Source organism: Lissotriton helveticus, chromosome 10 (genome assembly GCF_964261635.1).
Source record: "Lissotriton helveticus chromosome 10, aLisHel1.1, whole genome shotgun sequence".
Lineage (NCBI taxonomy): Eukaryota > Metazoa > Chordata > Amphibia > Caudata > Salamandridae > Lissotriton > Lissotriton helveticus.
In genome coordinates, this window is record NC_136071.1 from 10,253,006 (window position 1) to 10,269,733 (window position 16,728).

General features: G+C 54.8%; 1 protein-coding gene across 2 annotated transcripts in view; it reads left to right on the forward strand.

The window, feature by feature from the left end:
* The window catches only part of FGD1 (FYVE, RhoGEF and PH domain containing 1), a 243,330-nt gene that overhangs the window by 76,974 nt on the left and 149,628 nt on the right, over nt 1-16,728 (forward strand). The window contains exon 1 of one of the 2 annotated variants that reach the window (XM_078664554.1): nt 14,704-14,862. The exons of the other annotated variant lie outside the window; for it this stretch is intronic. Coding sequence (XP_078520680.1) covers nt 14,835-14,862 — 28 coding nt within the window. The 5' untranslated portion in view covers nt 14,704-14,834. Of the gene's footprint in view, nt 1-14,703; nt 14,863-16,728 lie in introns of those variants that run through there. 2 annotated transcript variants of the gene reach the window in all.

A 16,728-nucleotide genomic window follows, 5' to 3' on the forward strand; every position in this document is an offset into this window, starting at 1 on the left:
ACAGACGCGTTTCGGCGTAAAAAACTGACATTGAGAAAGGCGTTTTATGCCGAAACGCGTCTGTCAGCAAGAGAGGGGGGGAAACTTTGAAAAATAAAATCGGGCCGAAGAAAATAAACGAGTGCGCCTGTTTGTTCGGTACGACTTGCCGCTGTGTTGAAATATATCGCGGCTCACCACCGCGAAGGCTTGCACCCAGGACGAGTGGTGCGGCGGCGGTGACTTTTGTGAGAAAATATATATATATATATATATATATATATATATATAGATACTGGTATACTATATCTAAGTAAGAGGTGATTACACCACCTTACCCAGGCTGTAAGTACTGACCTGTGGTGTCAGTTTGGAAGGCTAACCGGGGTGGCATAATTCACGCTGCAGCCCCTGGTAGGCCTTGGATGCACCTATGCCCTGGGTACCTATGGTACACTATACAGGGGCTCACAAGAGTGACCCAGTAACCAATCTGGTATGTACCTAAAGTACATGGTGTTCATTTTACAGAGAGAGCAGATAGCCTGGGGCCCTGAATAGCAGGATCCCAGGCCAACTAAGTTGAAAACCAGCTAAACACTAGGCAAAAAGTGGGGGTAACCATATAGTCATATATCCGCCTTCCTACAGATGGTGTCCAGGTTATTGCAATACCATTTTGATATTTCTCACATTGCTGGTGGCAAGAATGGTCAGGCTGACTATCTATCTTGTTTCCCTCAAAGAAAATATGAGAGTGATGATGTTGATTTCAGTGAATTGTGTGAAGAGGATTATGACGATTGTTTTGTAGCGGCTTTAGATCTACCTGAACCTGTTGTGAGTTTTGAGGAGGAATGGAAGAGTGCATTAACTGAAGATGAGTTGCTTCAACAAGTTTTTGAATTAGTAAGGAAAGGTTGACCTCGTGAAAAGGTTTTGTTCCCTTTGTTACAACCATATTGGAAAGTTGAGGGAGAAATTTCTATTGAAGATGGAATTTTGTTGAGGGGTGATAAATTTATACCTCCTCATAATTTACGTCCCATCATCATTAAACATGCTCATGAAGGATATTTAGAAGTAGCACTTACTAAATGACGTGTTCAAGAATGTTTTTGGTGGCCAAAAATGGATGGTGAAATCGAAGAGATAGTCACTATTGTATTTGTGGCACTTCTGATAAGAGCTTAAAGGTGGTGGACACCTTTGTTACCTATTGAGTGTCCTTCGGACCATGGATGAAATTAGGTATTGATGTCATGGGTCCATTTGACAATTTATCGTGTGGGCACAGATTTGTTATTGTGCTTATGGATTACAGTTCTAGATGGCCTGAAGTTAAGTTTGTGAAAGAAGCTAATGCTCTAATATTGTTACGTTTTTGAGTGAGGTATTTTTGAGTGATAGTTTCCCTAAGACACTTGTTTCAGACAATGGCACCCAATTTGTAAGTGTTGATGTGGAGAACTTCCTGGTTTCTTGTGGAATAAAACACTCCAAAAGTTCTTTATTATACCATCCTCAAACAAATGGCCTTGTTGAGAGGATGAATAGGGTGATTGGTGAGTGCATTAAGTGGGCTAAGTCAGGGAATCGTGATCTTGTCAAATCTGTAAATAATATGTTGTGGTTTTATAGAACCACTCGACATTCTTCAACTAAAATCTCGCCATTTGAGTTACTCAGAGGATGCAAGGCCAACACTAGTTTCAAACCTGAATGGATGAATAAATGGCTCAAAGCTGGTTCTGATGTTGAAAAACTTATGGACATTGTTTGTGCAAATGTATCTGAATCCCAAATGAAACAGAAAATCTGGTATGATGATAAGAAAAGTGTTAAAACTGTTCCTTTGTTTGTTGATGACATGGTCAGGATTAAAACTCCTATTCCTGTAAAAAAGGAGAATGTAAATTTGGTAAACCTATGAAGGTTATTAGGATTGGTAACAATGCTGTTCAGGTCATCGGTGGACATTAGTGGAAAATTTCCAAAGTTGTCAAAGTAACATCTTCCACCAAAGACAAACCTGATTTAGCTGACGGAGATCCTGTCGGTGATGTTGGCGATGTTCAAGTAGGTCTTAGGAGGAGCTCAAGAGTTCCTGTTACTCCCAAGAGATTTCTGGAGTAGTTATATATATTTTGTTTTTTGTTTTTTTTGTTTAAGGAGAAGGGAAGGTATATGTTATATCTTGTCTCTGTGGCGGAGTGGCTCGTCACTGCCCGTGTCTCAGGTTGACGGTTGCTCGGTGATGGAGCTGCTTTAACCATTCTTAGAATCTATTAATTGGATGTATTTACAGTTGATTTGGACTTGTTCGTGGCGGAGCTTCTGTCACGGACTCCACACCCGTGTAGTTGTAAAATAAATACTTCTACTTACATTTGTTGCCTGCTTCTTCACTACACACTTCTTGTATCTTGTTTGCTTTTGTTACATGCACACTTGTCACTTTCTCCTCATGTTTCATGACTGTTCCTAATTCTTTGGGGGGGGGGCCTACCGCCACTGGGAAAAAGGTTTTTGCTGAGGGACATGAAGGCGAACATGTGCAAGATAAGCAACATATTAGGGACATGTGAACTGTGGTGGTCCGAGATCACGCCACGCCTGGTGTGGCATGGGGCACGCTCTGGGCACGCTTTGGAGGTGGCGCGCGGGAGAGTTAACTGCGCTATGCGGAAATTCACAGAACAGATGGGTTCTGGCTTTATTAGACGTGGGGAACTTCACGCCAAATCCACTGGATGCTTTGAGGAAGAAGGAGTTCACCTTTCCAAGGTGGGCATGGGCTTGTTCCTCTTAGACCTTGAAGAAGCATTGGTAGTAGCAAGCTGCAAGTAAGGGAGTGGGCTCAGGTGGGGGCCCTGGCTGCGACGGTCGCCACACCCAGGGCTGTGGCAGAGTTACAGGACGATCCAGAGGCGGAAAGGGACGCAGGAGTACCCTATCCAGGAGCACAAAGGGTGCTAAGGCCTAATATCCCCGGGAGATCTGTGCGGTGGACCCTGGGTTGCGACAGTGCCCCGTTATCCTACGGGCGGTTGGAAACCTGTACAACCGGGGGTTGCTTGAACGCTCTGCCCCTCGTAGGGGGGGGTGTGAGCAAGAGGGTGGACCAATGGTTCACCGGATATGGGAGGGGCTATCCTCTCACCACAACCGCTAAGCATCGTCTGGCCAAGGCCGCGGTGCTACTTGGCCCATCAGGTGGTAGGCCGCGAGTGGCGGCTTGCCTTTGGATCGCCTGTAAGATAACCCACCCTGTTGGCATAGTTTATGCTAATAAACCTGCAGCAACGTTTTCCCATCAACAAGTTGTCTTGTTTGTTTATTTATGGGAGATGCATATTGCTTGTGGGGGGCTGGTGTGCGGCCGATATGGGCACTAACAAAAGGCATAAAATGAAAATAAATACATTCTGGGGGTCGGGGTCGGCCTCTCTCGGATGGACGGACGTGTCCCGTCCCTGGGGGGCCCTCGGGCGGGGCTGTCCATCGCCCCTCCCCCGCCCTCCCCAGCTGCCGGGCCTGGTATTGATCTGACTGTGGGGGGGGCTGTGTGGTGCCCTGAGGTGACCCTGGCACTCGACCACGCAGGGGGGGGTAGGGGGGGGCTTCTGGCAGGGCAGCAGTGCTGGGCGGGGGGGGGGGGCTTCTAACGGGGCAGCAGGGCTGGGCGGGGGGGCTTCTAACGGGGCAGCCGTGCTGGGCGGGGGGGGCTTCTGGCAGGGCAGCAGGGCTGGGTGCGGGGGGGGGGCTTCTGGTAGGGCAGCAGGGCTGGGGGCTTCTGGCAGGGATGGGGCGCGGGGGCTTCTGGCAGGGAAGCAGGGCTGGGGCCTCTGGCAGGGATGGGGCGGGGGCTTCTGGCAGGGCAGCAGGGCTGGGGCTTCTGGCAGGGATGGGGCGGGGGGGCTTCTGGCAGGGAAGCAGGGCTGGGGGCTTCTGGCAGGGATGGGGCGGGGGGGCTTCTGGCAGGGAAGCAGGGATGGGGGCTTCTGGCAGGGAAGCAGGGCTGGGGGCTTCTGGCAGGGAAGCAGGGCAGCAGGGCTGGGGCGAGCCGGTGGCCCGTCAGGCCAGTTCCTCTCATCTGTGTGAGTTCTGGGGCAGAGGCAGCAAAATGCGCCGCGAGGCCTCACTAATGGGCCGCTGTGCGCTATGTAGGCGCTAGTTCACTTGTCTAGCCGACACTTCTTTCAAGCTGGTGCTGCCAGACAGCCTGACACACCTCAGTACACACTGACTCAGACTCAGACAGGCACCGAGACCCGAGGTGCCTGTCTAGGAAAGGCCAGGAGTCAGGGAGAGTCAGTCACAGGGAACTCGGTGCCCCTGGAAGGATGCCAGGCAGAGTGGGCCACGCGTCAGTCACTCACAGACCGTGCCTGGAAGGATGTCAGGCAGAGTGGGCCACGCGTGAGTCACTCACAGACCGTGCCTGACCCTGGAAGGATGCCAGGCAGAGTGGGCCACACGTGAGTCACTCACAGACCGTGCCTGACCCTGGAAGGATGTCAGGCAGAGTGGGCCACGCGTCAGTCACTCACAGACCGTGCCTGACCCTGGAAGAATGTCAGGCAGAGAGGCCACGCGTCAGTCACTCACAGACCGTCCCTGGAAGGATGCCAGGCAGAGTGGGCCACGCGTCAGTCACTCACAGACCGACCCTGGAAGGATGTCAGGCAGAGTGGGCCACGCGTCAGTCACTCACAGACCATGCCTGACCCTGGAAGGATGCCAGGCAGAGTGGGCCACGCGTGAGTCACTCACAGACCGTGCCTGACCCTGGAAGGATGTCAGGCAGAGTGGGCCACGCGTCAGTCACTCACAGACCGTGCCTGACCCTGGAAGAATGTCAGGCAGAGAGGCCACGCGTCAGTCACTCACAGACCGTCCCTGGAAGGATGCCAGGCAGAGTGGGCCACGCGTCAGTCACTCACAGACCGTGCCTGACCCTGGAAGAATGTCAGGCAGAGAGGCCACGCGTCAGTCACTCACAGACCGTCCCTGGAAGGATGCCAGGCAGAGTGGGCCACGCGTCAGTCACTCACAGACCGACCCTGGAAGGATGTCAGGCAGAGTGGGCCACGCGTGAGTCACTCACAGACCGTGCCTGACCCTGGAAGGATGCCAGGCAGAGTGGGCCACGCGTCAGTCACTCACAGACCGTGCCTGACCCTGGAAGGATGTCAGGCAGAGTGGGCCACGCGTCAGTCACTCACAGACCGTGCCTGACCCTGGAAGAATGTCAGGCAGAGAGGCCACGCGTCAGTCACTCACAGACCGTCCCTGGAAGGATGCCAGGCAGAGTGGGCCACGCGTCAGTCACTCACAGACCGACCCTGGAAGGATGTCAGGCAGAGTGGGCCACGCGTCAGTCACTCACAGACCATGCCTGACCCTGGAAGGATGCCAGGCAGAGTGGGCCACGTGTGAGTCACTCACAGACCGTGCCTGACCCTGGAAGGATGTCAGGCAGAGTGGGCCACGCGTCAGTCACTCACAGACCGTACCTGACCCTGGAAGGATGTCAGGCAGAGAGGCCACGCGTCAGTCACTCACAGACCGTGCCTGACCCTGGAAGGATGCCAGGCAGAGTGGGCCACGCGTCAGTCACTCACAGACCATGACTGACCCTGGAAGGATGTCAGGCAGAGTGGGCCACGCGTCAGTCACTCACAGACCGTGTCTGGCCCTGGAAGGATGTCAGGCAGAGAGGCCACACGTCAAGTCACTCACAGACCGTGCTGTCACTCACAGACCGTGCTTGACCCTGGAAGGATGTCAGGCAGAGTGGGCCACGCGTGAGTCACTCACAGACCGTGCCTGACCCTGGAAGGATGTCAGGCAGAGAGGCCACACGTGAGTCACTCACAGACTGTGCCTGACCCTGGAAGGATGCCAGGCAGAGAGGCCACGCGTCAGTCCCTCACAGACCGTGCCTGACCCTGGAAGGATGCCAGGCAGAGTGGTCCACGCGTCAGTCACTCACAGACCGTGTCTGGCCCTGGAAGCATGCCAGGCAGAGTGGGCCACGCGTCAGTCACTCACAGACCGTGCCTGACCCTGGAAGGATGTCAGGCAGAGTGGGCCACGCGTCAGTCACTCACAGACCGTGTCTGGCCCTGGAAGCATGCCAGGCAGAGTGGGCCACGCGTCAGTCACTCACAGACCGTGCCTGACCCTGGAAGGATGTCAGGCAGAGTTGGCCACGCGTCAGTCACTCACAGACCATGACTGACCCTGGAAGGATGCCAGGCAGAGTGGGCCGCACATCAGTCACTCAGAGACCGTGCCTGACCCTGGAAGGATGCCAGGCAGAGTGGGCCACGCGTCAGTCACTCACAGACCGTGCCTGACCCTGGAAGGATGTCAGGCAGAGTGGGCCACGCGTCAGTCACTCACAGACCGTGCCTGACCCTGGAAGGATGTCAGGCAGAGTGGGCCACGCGTCAGTCACTCACAGACTGTGCCTGACCCTGGAAGGATACCAGGCAGAGTGGGCCACGCGTCAGTCACTCACAGACCGTGCCTGGAAGGATGTCAGGCAGAGTGGGCCACGCGTCAGTCACTCACAGACCGTGCCTGGAAGGATGTCAGTCAGAGTGGGCCACGCGTCAGTCACTCACAGACCGTGCCTGACCCTGGAAGGATGACAGGCAGAGTGGGCCACGCGCCAGTCACTCACAGACAGTGCCTGGAAGGATGTCAGGCAGAGTGGGCCACGCGTCAGTCACTCACAGACCGTGCCTGACCCTGGAAGGATGACAGGCAGAGTGGGCCACGCGTCAGTCCCTCACAGACCGTGCCTGACCCTGGAAGGATGACAGGCAGAGTGGGCCACGCGCCAGTCACTCACAGACCGTGCCTGACCCTGGAAGGATGTCAGGCAGAGTGGGCCGCGCGTCAGTCACTCACAGACCGTGCCTGACCCTGGAAGGATGTCAGGCAGAGTGGGCCACGCGTCAGTCACTCACAGACCGTGCCTGACCCTGGAAGGATATTTAACAACAAGGGGTGGTGATGGACAGAGTTTCTGAATTAAGCAGAATACTCTCACCCAGTCAAGAGATCAGGGCTAGATCCAACACCGTTTTTTAGCTCACTGCACCATCCCAGTTCAGAACCTGGCTATATGCAAATTAGTCTGTTCCTGTCCCAGTGCATGATGGGAACAGGGCAAACCAAACTACCAAGCCAATTCTTACACTGGGAAGGAAACAAGCTTCCGGGGACCGGTTTCTGGCATTTCAGCCGTCGTCGGCCCGGCTTGCTTGAATCCTGATGGTGCAATGATCTGCCCTGTTCCCATGATGCACTGGGCCAGGGACAGACTAATTTGCATATAGCCAGGTTCTGAGCTGGGATGGGGCAGTGAGCTAAATAACGGTGATGGATCAAGCCCTGATCTTTGGACTGGGTAAGAGTGGTCTGCTTAATTCAGACACTCTGTTCATCACCACCCCCTTTTCTGTATCGTTTTTGGCCACTATAGGTGTGGCAGGGTATACTCAAACATGAGTCCCTTTCTCACTGCTCCATCAGGATTCAAGCAAGCCGGGCCGACGAGGCTGAAATGAAACCGGTCCCCGGTAGCTTGTCTCCTTTCTGGTGAAGAATTGGCTTGGTAGTTTGGTCTGCCCTGTTCCCATGATGCACTGGGCCAGGGACAGACTAATTTGCATGTAGCCAGGTTCTGAGCTGGGATGGGGCAGTGAGATAAATAACGGTGATGGATCAAGCCCTGATCTTTGGACTGGGTAAGAGTGGTCTGCTTAATTCAGACACTCTGTTCATCACCACCCCCTTTTCTGAATTGACCCTGGAAGGATGTCAGGCAGAGTGGGCCACGCGTGAGTCACTCACAGACCGTCCCTGGAAGGATGTTAGGCAGAGTGGGCCACACGTGAGTCACGCACAGACCGTGTCTGTCCCTGCCCCGCAGGTGGGGCCGTTCTGACCCGGTTCCTCCCGTCTGCCGGGACCTGGGGTCCCCGGTGGGGCAGGTTCTGCCGGATCTGGGGCCCCCGGTGAGCCCCCCTCCCCTCTTCTCACAGCCTCGCACAATATTTCGTTGCCCAATAAAGGCCCCTTTGTTCTCGATATGTTTTGTTAAAGCAAACAGGGCTCTCACCTGCGCCCCTCCCCCCCCCCCCCCCGGGCGGTGGAACCTGTTCTTCAAGGGCAGGACGAGGACAGGGCAGCGTCTCCGTGTGGGGGCGGGGGGGGGATCCTTCGTCTCCCTGTCCCTCCTTCATCACATGCTCTGTCTCCTCCTTTCATCTCATGCTCTGTCTCTTCATACTCTTCTTCTCTCTGTAGCGTACTCTGTCTCTCCTCTCCCTGTCCCTCCTTTCATCGCATGCTCTGTCTCCTCCTTTTATCTCATGCTCTATCTTCTCATACTCTTCCTCTGTCCGTGGCGCCCTCTGTCTCTCCTCTCCCTGTCTCCTCCTTTCATCATATACTCTGTCTCCTCGTACTCTTCCTCTGTCCGTGGCGCCCTCTGTCTCTCCTCTCCCTGTCTCCTTCTTTCATCACATGCTCTATCTCTTCATACTCTTCCTCTGTCCCTGAGGGGCTCTGTCTCTCCTCTCCCTGTCTCCTCCTTTCATCTCATGCTCTATCTTCTCATACCCTTCCTCTCTTCGTTGTGTGCTATGTCTCTCCTCTCCCTGTCTCCTCCTTTCATCACATGCTCTGTCTCCTCGTACTCTTCCTCTGTCCCTGGCGCCCTCTGTCTCCTCCTTTCATCCCATGCTCTGTCTCCTCGTACTCTTCCTCTGTCCCTGGCGCCCTCTGTCTCTCCTCTCCCTGTCTCCTCCTTTCATCATATACTCTGTCTCCTCGTACTCTTCCTCTGTCCGTGGCGCCCTCTGTCTCTCCTCTCCCTGTCTCCTTCTTTCATCACATGCTCTATCTCTTCATACTCTTCCTCTGTCCCTGAGGGGCTCTGTCTCTCCTCTCCCTGTCTCCTCCTTTCATCTCATGCTCTATCTTCTCATACCCTTCCTCTCTTCGTTGTGTGCTATGTCTCTCCTCTCCCTGTCTCCTCCTTTCATCACATGCTCTGTCTCCTCGTACTCTTCCTCTGTCCCTGGCGCCCTCTGTCTCCTCCTTTCATCCCATGCTCTGTCTCCTCGTACTCTTCCTCTGTCCCTGGCGCCCTCTGTCTCTCCTCTCCCTGTCTCCTCCTTTCATCATATACTCTGTCTCCTCGTACTCTTCCTCTGTCCGTGGCGCCCTCTGTCTCTCCTCTCCCTGTCTCCTCCTTTCATCACATGCTCTATCTCTTCATACTCTTCCTCTGTCCCTGAGGGGCTCTGTCTCTCCTCTCCCTGTCTCCTCCTTTCATCTCATGCTCTATCTTCTCATACCCTTCCTCTCTTCGTTGTGTGCTATGTCTCTCCTCTCCCTGTCTCCTCCTTTCATCACATGCTCTGTCTCCTCGTACTCTTCCTCTGTCCCTGGCGCCCTCTGTCTCCTCCTTTCATCCCATGCTCTGTCTCCTCGTACTCTTCCTCTGTCCCTGGCGCCCTCTGTCTCTCCTCCCCCTGTCTCCTCCTTTCATCACATGCTCTGTCTCCTCGTACTCTTCCTCTGTCCCTGGCGCCCTCTGTCTCTCCTCTCCCTGTCTCCTCCTTTCATCCCATGCTCTGTCTCCTCGTACTCTTCCTCTGTCCCTGGCGCCCTCTGTCTCTCCTCTCCCTGTCTCCTCCTTTCATCACATGCTCTGTCTCCTCGTACTCTTCCTCTGTCCCTGGCGCCCTTTGTCTCTCCTCCCCCTGTCTCCTCCTTTCATCCCATGCTCTGTCTCCTCGTACTCTTCCTCTGTCCCTGGCGCCCTCTGTCTCTCCTCTCCCTGTCTCCTCCTTTCATCACATGCTCTGTCTCCTCGTACTCTTCCTCTGTCCCTGAGGGGCTGTGTCTCTCCTCTGCCTGTCTCCTCCTTTCATCATATGCTCTGTCTCTTTGTACTCTTCCTCTGTCTCTCTGTCCTTCTCGTGTTCCTGCTCTCCGTCGTGTCGCGCTCTGTCCATCCGCCCCTCGCAGGATCTGCTGTGCCTCACTATAGCGCCTAGATATCTCGGGGTTCACTCGAGGCTCTGTGCACCTCCACACCCTGTGGGAGGGTGAGGTGGGGGCGCCTGCGGCTCTGTCGGGACCCCTGATGCCTGCAGCAGAGGGGGGGGGGGGGGACACGTGACGGGCCCAGGGGCGCTCCAGCGTGTCATCCTTCGAGGCGCTAGAGGGCCGGTCCCCATCAGATGCCCGGAGTGACAGGCCGGTGGGGCTGGGGCAGGTCCAGTCGTGTCTGGCAGCCCCGCCCCCACCCCAAGCCTGGCCCCTCCCCCTCGGCCCCCACCCCAGGCCTGGCCCCTCCCCCTCGCCCCCCCAGTATTGTCAGCAGTTCTTCTTCAGGCCTTTTTCCCGTTGCCATGGTAACGTTTTTTTTTTTTTTGCATTTTGCGGTGAAATGAGGGGGGGGGCTGAGGGGGGGCAGGGACGAGGCTAAAATTACAGAGGGTGCAGGAGAGGAAATAATAAAATAAAGAAGCAGCAGAGAGAGGAGAGGGGGGGCAGAGACTGCGGGAGGAAGAGGAGGAAGAGGAGGAGAGGAAAGGGAGGAGCAGCGGCGTCTGCAGAGCTCAGGGGGACCAGGCTCTGTCCGTCCGTCTGTCCGGGAGGAGCCTCCACCCCCACACCAGCCTCTACCAGGCTCTGTCCGACAGGGACCTCCGCCAGCCCCGGTCCATCTGTCCTGCAGGAGCCTGCATCCTCGACACGAGCCTCCACCAGCCTCCACCAGCCTCCATCAGCCTCCGTCCGTCTGTCCAGCAGGAGCCTCCATCAGCCTCCACCAGCCTCCGTCCATCTGTCCGGCAGCAGCCTCCACCAGCCTCCGTCCATCTGTCCGGGAGGAGCCTCCACCCCCACACGAGCCTCTACCAGGCTCTGTCCGTCCGTCTGTCCGGGAGGAACCTCCACCAGCCTCCACCAGCCTCCGTCCATCTGTCCAGCAGGAGCCTCCACCAGCCTCCACCAGCCTCCGTCCATCTGTCCAGCAGGAGCCTCCATCAGCCTCCACCAGCCTCCGTCCATCTGTCCGGGAGGAGCCTCTGTCCATCCTTCCGGCCGTAGCCTCCACCAGTTTCCTGCCTTCACGCCGACACGAGCCTCCACCAGCCTCTGTCCATCTGTCCTTCGGGAGCCTCTACTCGCCTGCCCGCAGCCCCCCTCGGTGGGCACGGACAGGAGGCTTGTCCAGCCCCCATCCCGGTGCACGTGGGTGACCCCGGGAGGTGCCTCGGTGCCAGCTCTCGGCGCAAAGTCTGGTGACGGGGGCCACAGAGGGCCCCTGTGCCCCCCCCCCTCTGTAAGGACAGCAGACCCTAGACTCTGCACGCTCAGCTGTGGGCACGGTGCCCCCTCTGTAAGGACAGCAGACCCTGGGCTCTCTCTGCAGGCTCAGCTGTGGGCACGGTGCCCCCTCTGTAAGGACAGCAGACCCTAGACTCTGCACGCTCAGCTGTGGGCACGGTGCCCCCTCTGTAAGGACAGCAGACCCTGGACTCTCCCTGCACGCTCAGCTGTGGGCACGGTGCCCCTGTGCCCCCCTGTAAGGACAGCAGACCCTGGGCTCTCCCTGCAGGCTCAGCTGTGGGCACGGTGCCCCCCCTGTAAGGACAGCAGACCCTGGGCTCTCCCTGCATGCTCAGCTGTGGGCACGGTGCCCCCCTCTGTAAGGACAGCAGACCCTGGGCTCTCCCTGCAGGCTCAGCTGTGGGCACAGTGCCCCTGCCCCCGGGCTCCATGGCGGTGCCACCCTCCTGCAGGATGCCAGGCTTCTGAGTAAGGAGCTGGTGGTCCAGCCATGGTAGCCTCAGGTGCCCGCTGCGGTGCCAGGTGTCACTGCCTTAGCAGATGCCGCAGTGGTGCCAGGAAGCCCCAGCGATAGATGCCAGGGTTGAGGCGCAGGTGCTCGTTGGCGTCGTCTTCATTGGAGAAGGGTCGTCATGAGCGTAGGGTGACGCGGGAGGAGACGTTGAGATGGACCGCGGCAGAGGCATGGCCACTGGCACTAGGGCACAGGCCCTCGGCGTTGGGCACTAAGACACGGGTCTTCCTTGGCGTGGGCCAAGGGCAGCTTCTGATTGACGTGGCCAAGACCCGGCACATGGTGGTCATGGATTGTTACTTTTACACGGAATAGGCGGGGGTCTTCGTTGATACCACTAAGGCCGCTCTTCGTTGACGTTGGCCAAGGCGCGGTCGCCATTGGCATTGACTGAACCAGGGTCTTTGTTGACGTAGACTGAGGTAGGGTCTTTGTTGACGTAAACCAAAGGAGGGTCTTTGTAGGCTTAGAGTAGGGTAAGGTCTTTGTTGGCGTAGACTGAGGCAGGGTCTTTGTTGGCGTAGACTGAGGCAGGGTCTTTGTTGGCGTAGACCAAAGGAGGGTCTTTGTAGGCTTAGAGTAGGGTAGGGTCTTTGTTGGCGTAGACTGAGGCAGGGTCTTTGTTGGCGTAGACTGAGGCAGGGTCTTTGTTGGCGTAGACCAAAGGAGGGTCTTTGTAGGCTTAGAGTAGGGTAGGGTATTTGTTGGCGTAGACTGAGGCAGGGTCTTTGTTGGCGTAGACCAAAGGAGGGTCTTTGTAGGCTTAGAGTAAGGCAGGGTCTTTAGGCATAATCTATGGGATGGTCTTTGTAGGCTTGGAGTGAGGGAGGGTCTTTGTAGGCGTAGACTAAGGGAGGGTCTTTGTAGGCTTGGAGTAACGCAGCGTCTTAGTAGGCGTAGACTGAGGGAGGGTCTTTGTAGGCTTGGAGTAAGGCAGGGTCTTTGCAGGCGTAGACTAAGGGAGGGTCTTTGTAGGCTTGGAGTAACGCAGGGTCTTTGTAGGCGTAGACTGAGGGAGGGTCTTTGTAGGCTTGGAGTGAGGGAGGGTCTTTGTAGGGATAATCTATGGGATGGTCTTTGTAGGCTTGGAGTAAGGCACGGTCTTTGTAGGCCTAAACTTAAGGAGGGTCTTTATTGGCGTAGACTAAGGCAGGGTCTTTGTAGGCTTGGAGTAAAGCAGGGTCTTTGTTGGCATAATCTATGGGATGGTCTTCATAGGCTTGGAGTAAGGCACGGTCTTCATGGACGTGGACCAAGAGATGTTCTTAGTTAACACGGGCTAAGGTTGGGGTCTTCGTTGACATGTAACAATGACCTGGACAGTGTCCATCTTCATGGACACGGACTAAGGCTCAGTTCTTCGTTCCCATCAACCGAGGGCTTGGGCTATGACCAGTTCTCCATTGACATGGTCTCGGGCACACGGAGTGCTACGAAAGCCTTTTTGACGCGAAGCAAGAAGAGGGCATTTGTTGGTGTGGATTTGGTTTGGGCGACAACGTGGGCCTTTCCTACGGTGACCGAGACACCGGCCTCTCGTAGCAGAGAGTAATGGTTCGACTTTGCTGTGATACAATAAGACACAGGTCTTCGTTGGTGAGGACGAACGGTCTGCTCATCCCCGGGTCACTGCTGATCCAGAAGAAAGTCAAAGCCACCACTGACATGAACTAAGGGTGGGGTCTTCATAATCGCCCTTCGCATGGACTAAGGTACGGTTCACTACGCCTAGAAGGAGGTAATAACCATAACTGGCATTGAGTAGGATGCCAGTCGACCTTGGTATGGTCGAAGATAAACTTTGGCATGGACTAAAGCAAAGGGAGTTTTGTCACAGACTGAGGCAAAGGATTCGCGCTGGCATGGACCAAGCTATCAGCCATCATTGGTAAGATTTAAGAAAAGGGCCACCATTGTCATGGACTGAGGCAAGGGTGTCTTGGCATGGGCAAAAGCATCATCATAGTTCGTATTGTCTAGGACATGGACGAACGTTGGAAACAACAACTGGAAAACAGCCTGTGACGAAGGCAAAGGATCACTGTCGACATGGACTAAAATATCGATCATCGTTGGTGTAGTCCAAGGTAAGATCCAATGTCCGCATGGACTGAGGCATACGATCATCCTTGATATGGAATAACATTTCAATCATCATTGGTTCGGCTTAAGGTAAGAGCCAACATTCTCATGGTCTGAGGCAAAAGAAGTCTTTGGTATAAACTAAGGTGAAGGATCATCGTTGAAATGGACTAAGATATCGATCATCGTTGCTGAGGTCTGAGATGTAGGCCAACGTTGGCATTGAGTGAGGCAAGGGATCGTTGTTGACACGGACTAGAATAATGATCGATCTGGTTAAAGATAAAAGCCAACATCCGCGTGGCCTGAGGCAAAAGAGTCTTTGGCTTGGACTAAGGCAGAAGATCGTCGTCGAAATGGACTAAGATATCGATCTTCGTTGGTACGGCTTAAGGTAAAAGCTAACCCCACATGGCCTGAGGCCAAAGAGTCTTTGGCTTGGACTAAGGCAGAAGATCGTCATCGACATGGACTAAGATATCGATCTTCGTTGGTAAGGTCTGAGATGTAGGCCAACGTTGGCATGGAGTGAGGCAAAGGATCGTTGTTGACATGGACTAGAATAATGATCGATCTGGTTAAAGATAAAAGCCAACATCCGCGTGGCCTGAGGCCAACGAGTCTTTGGCTTGGACTAAGGCAGAAGATCGTCATCGACATGGACTAAGTTATCGATCTTGGTTGGCATGGTCTAAGATAAGAGCCAACATCCACATGGCCTGAGGCAAAGAATTAACGTTGGCATACACTAAGATAACGAGGGCCAGCATTGGCATGTACTAAGGAACAGCCATCATTGGTCAGCATTGAGGTGCCATTCCAGCTCCAGCCAGACGGGTTTACCAGGGCGGAACGTGCAAGCCTCCAGATGCACATGGAACGGAGCGGCATGCAGGGTAAGTCTCCCTGTGGGTGGCATGACCATTGTACCTCTGCCCACCCCTGTGCCCCACCTGGGCAACAGGTGTGCACATTCATGGAAGGATGAGTGCGTGAGGCAACGAGCTTGGAGGACAAGCCGGGGGGGGGCTTGCAAGGGTCTTCTGGGAAATGTGAGTAAGAGGAAGTGAGTGATCCAGCAGGGAATGAGCTAACAACATGAGTGAGAGGTGAATGAGTGAAGGAAGAGATGATGAATGAGTGAGTGAGGGAAAGAGCTTGGAGGACAAGCCGGAGGGGCTTTCAAGGGTCTTCTGGGAAATGTGAGTAAGAGGAAGTGAGTGATCCAGCAGGGAATGAGCTAACAACATGAGTGAGGGGTGAATGAGTGAAGGAAGAGATGATGAATTAGTGAGTGAGGCAACAAGCTTGGAGGACAAGCCGGAGGAGGCTTGCAAGGGTCTTCTGGGATCTGTGAGGAAGAGGAAGTGAGTGATCCAGCAGGGAATGAGCTAAGGACATGAGTAAGGGGTGAACGAGTGAGGGAAGAGATGATGAATGAGTGAGTGAGGGAACGAGCTTGGAGGACAAGCCGGAGGGGGCTTGCAAGGGTCTTCTGGGATATGTGAGGAAGAGGGAGTGAGTGATTCAGCAGGGAATGAGCTAAGGACATGAGTGAGGGGTGAATGAGTGAAGGAAGAGATGACGAATGAGTGAAGGAGGGAACGAGCTTGGAGGACAAGCCGGAGGGGGCTGCAAGGGTCTTCTGGGATATGTGAGGAAGAGGGAGTGAGTGATTCAGCAGGGAATGAGCTAAGGACATGAGTGAGGGGTGAATGAGTGAAGGAAGAGATGATGAATGAGTGAGCGAGGGAAAGAGCTTTGAGGACAAGCCGGAGGGGGCTGCAAGGGTCTTCTGGGATATGTGAGGAAGAGGGAGTGAGTGATTCAGCAGGGAATGAGCTAAGGACATGAGTGAGGGGTGAATGAGTGAAGGAAGAGATGATGAATGAGTGAGCGAGGGAAAGAGCTTTGAGGACAAGCCAGGTGGAGGGCTTGCATGGGTCTTCTGGGATATGTTAGGAAGAGGAAGTGAGTGATCCAGCAGGGAATGAGCTAAGGACATGAGTGAGGGGTGAATGAGTGAAGGGAAGAGATGATGAATGAGTGAGTGAGGGAACGAGCTTGGAGGACAAGCCGGGGGGGGGGGCTTGCAAGGGTCTTCTGGGATATGTGAGTAAGAGGAACTGAATCATCCAGCAGGGAATGCGCTAGGGACACGAGTGAGGGGTGAACGAGTGAAGGAAGAGATGATGAATTAGTGAGTGAGGCAACGAGCTTGGAGGACAAGCCAGAGGGGGCTTGCAAGGGTCTTCTGGGATATAATAGGAAGAGGGAGTGAGTGATCCAGCAGGGAATGAGCTAACAACATGAGTGAGGGGTGAATGAGTGAGGGAAGAGATGATGAATGAGTGAAGGAGGGAAACAACTTTGAGGACAAGCCGGAGGGGGCTTGCAAGGGTCTTCTGGGATATGTGAGGAAGAGGAAGTGAGTGATCCAGCAGGGAATGAGCTAACGACATGAGTGAGGGGTGAATGAGTGAATGAAGAGATGACGAATGAGTGAGTGAGGGAACGAGCTTGGAGGACAAGCCGGAGGGGGCCTGTAAGGGTCTTTTGGGATAAGTGAGGAAGAGGGAGAGAGTGATTCAGCAGGGAATGAGCTAACGACATGAGTGAGAGGTGAATGAGTGAGGGAAGAGATGACGAATGAGTGAGTGAGGCAACGAGCTTGGAGGACAAGCCGGAGGGGGCTTGCAAGGGTCTTCTGGGATATGTGAGGAAGAGGAAGCGAGTGATCCAGCAGGGAATGAGCTAAAGAC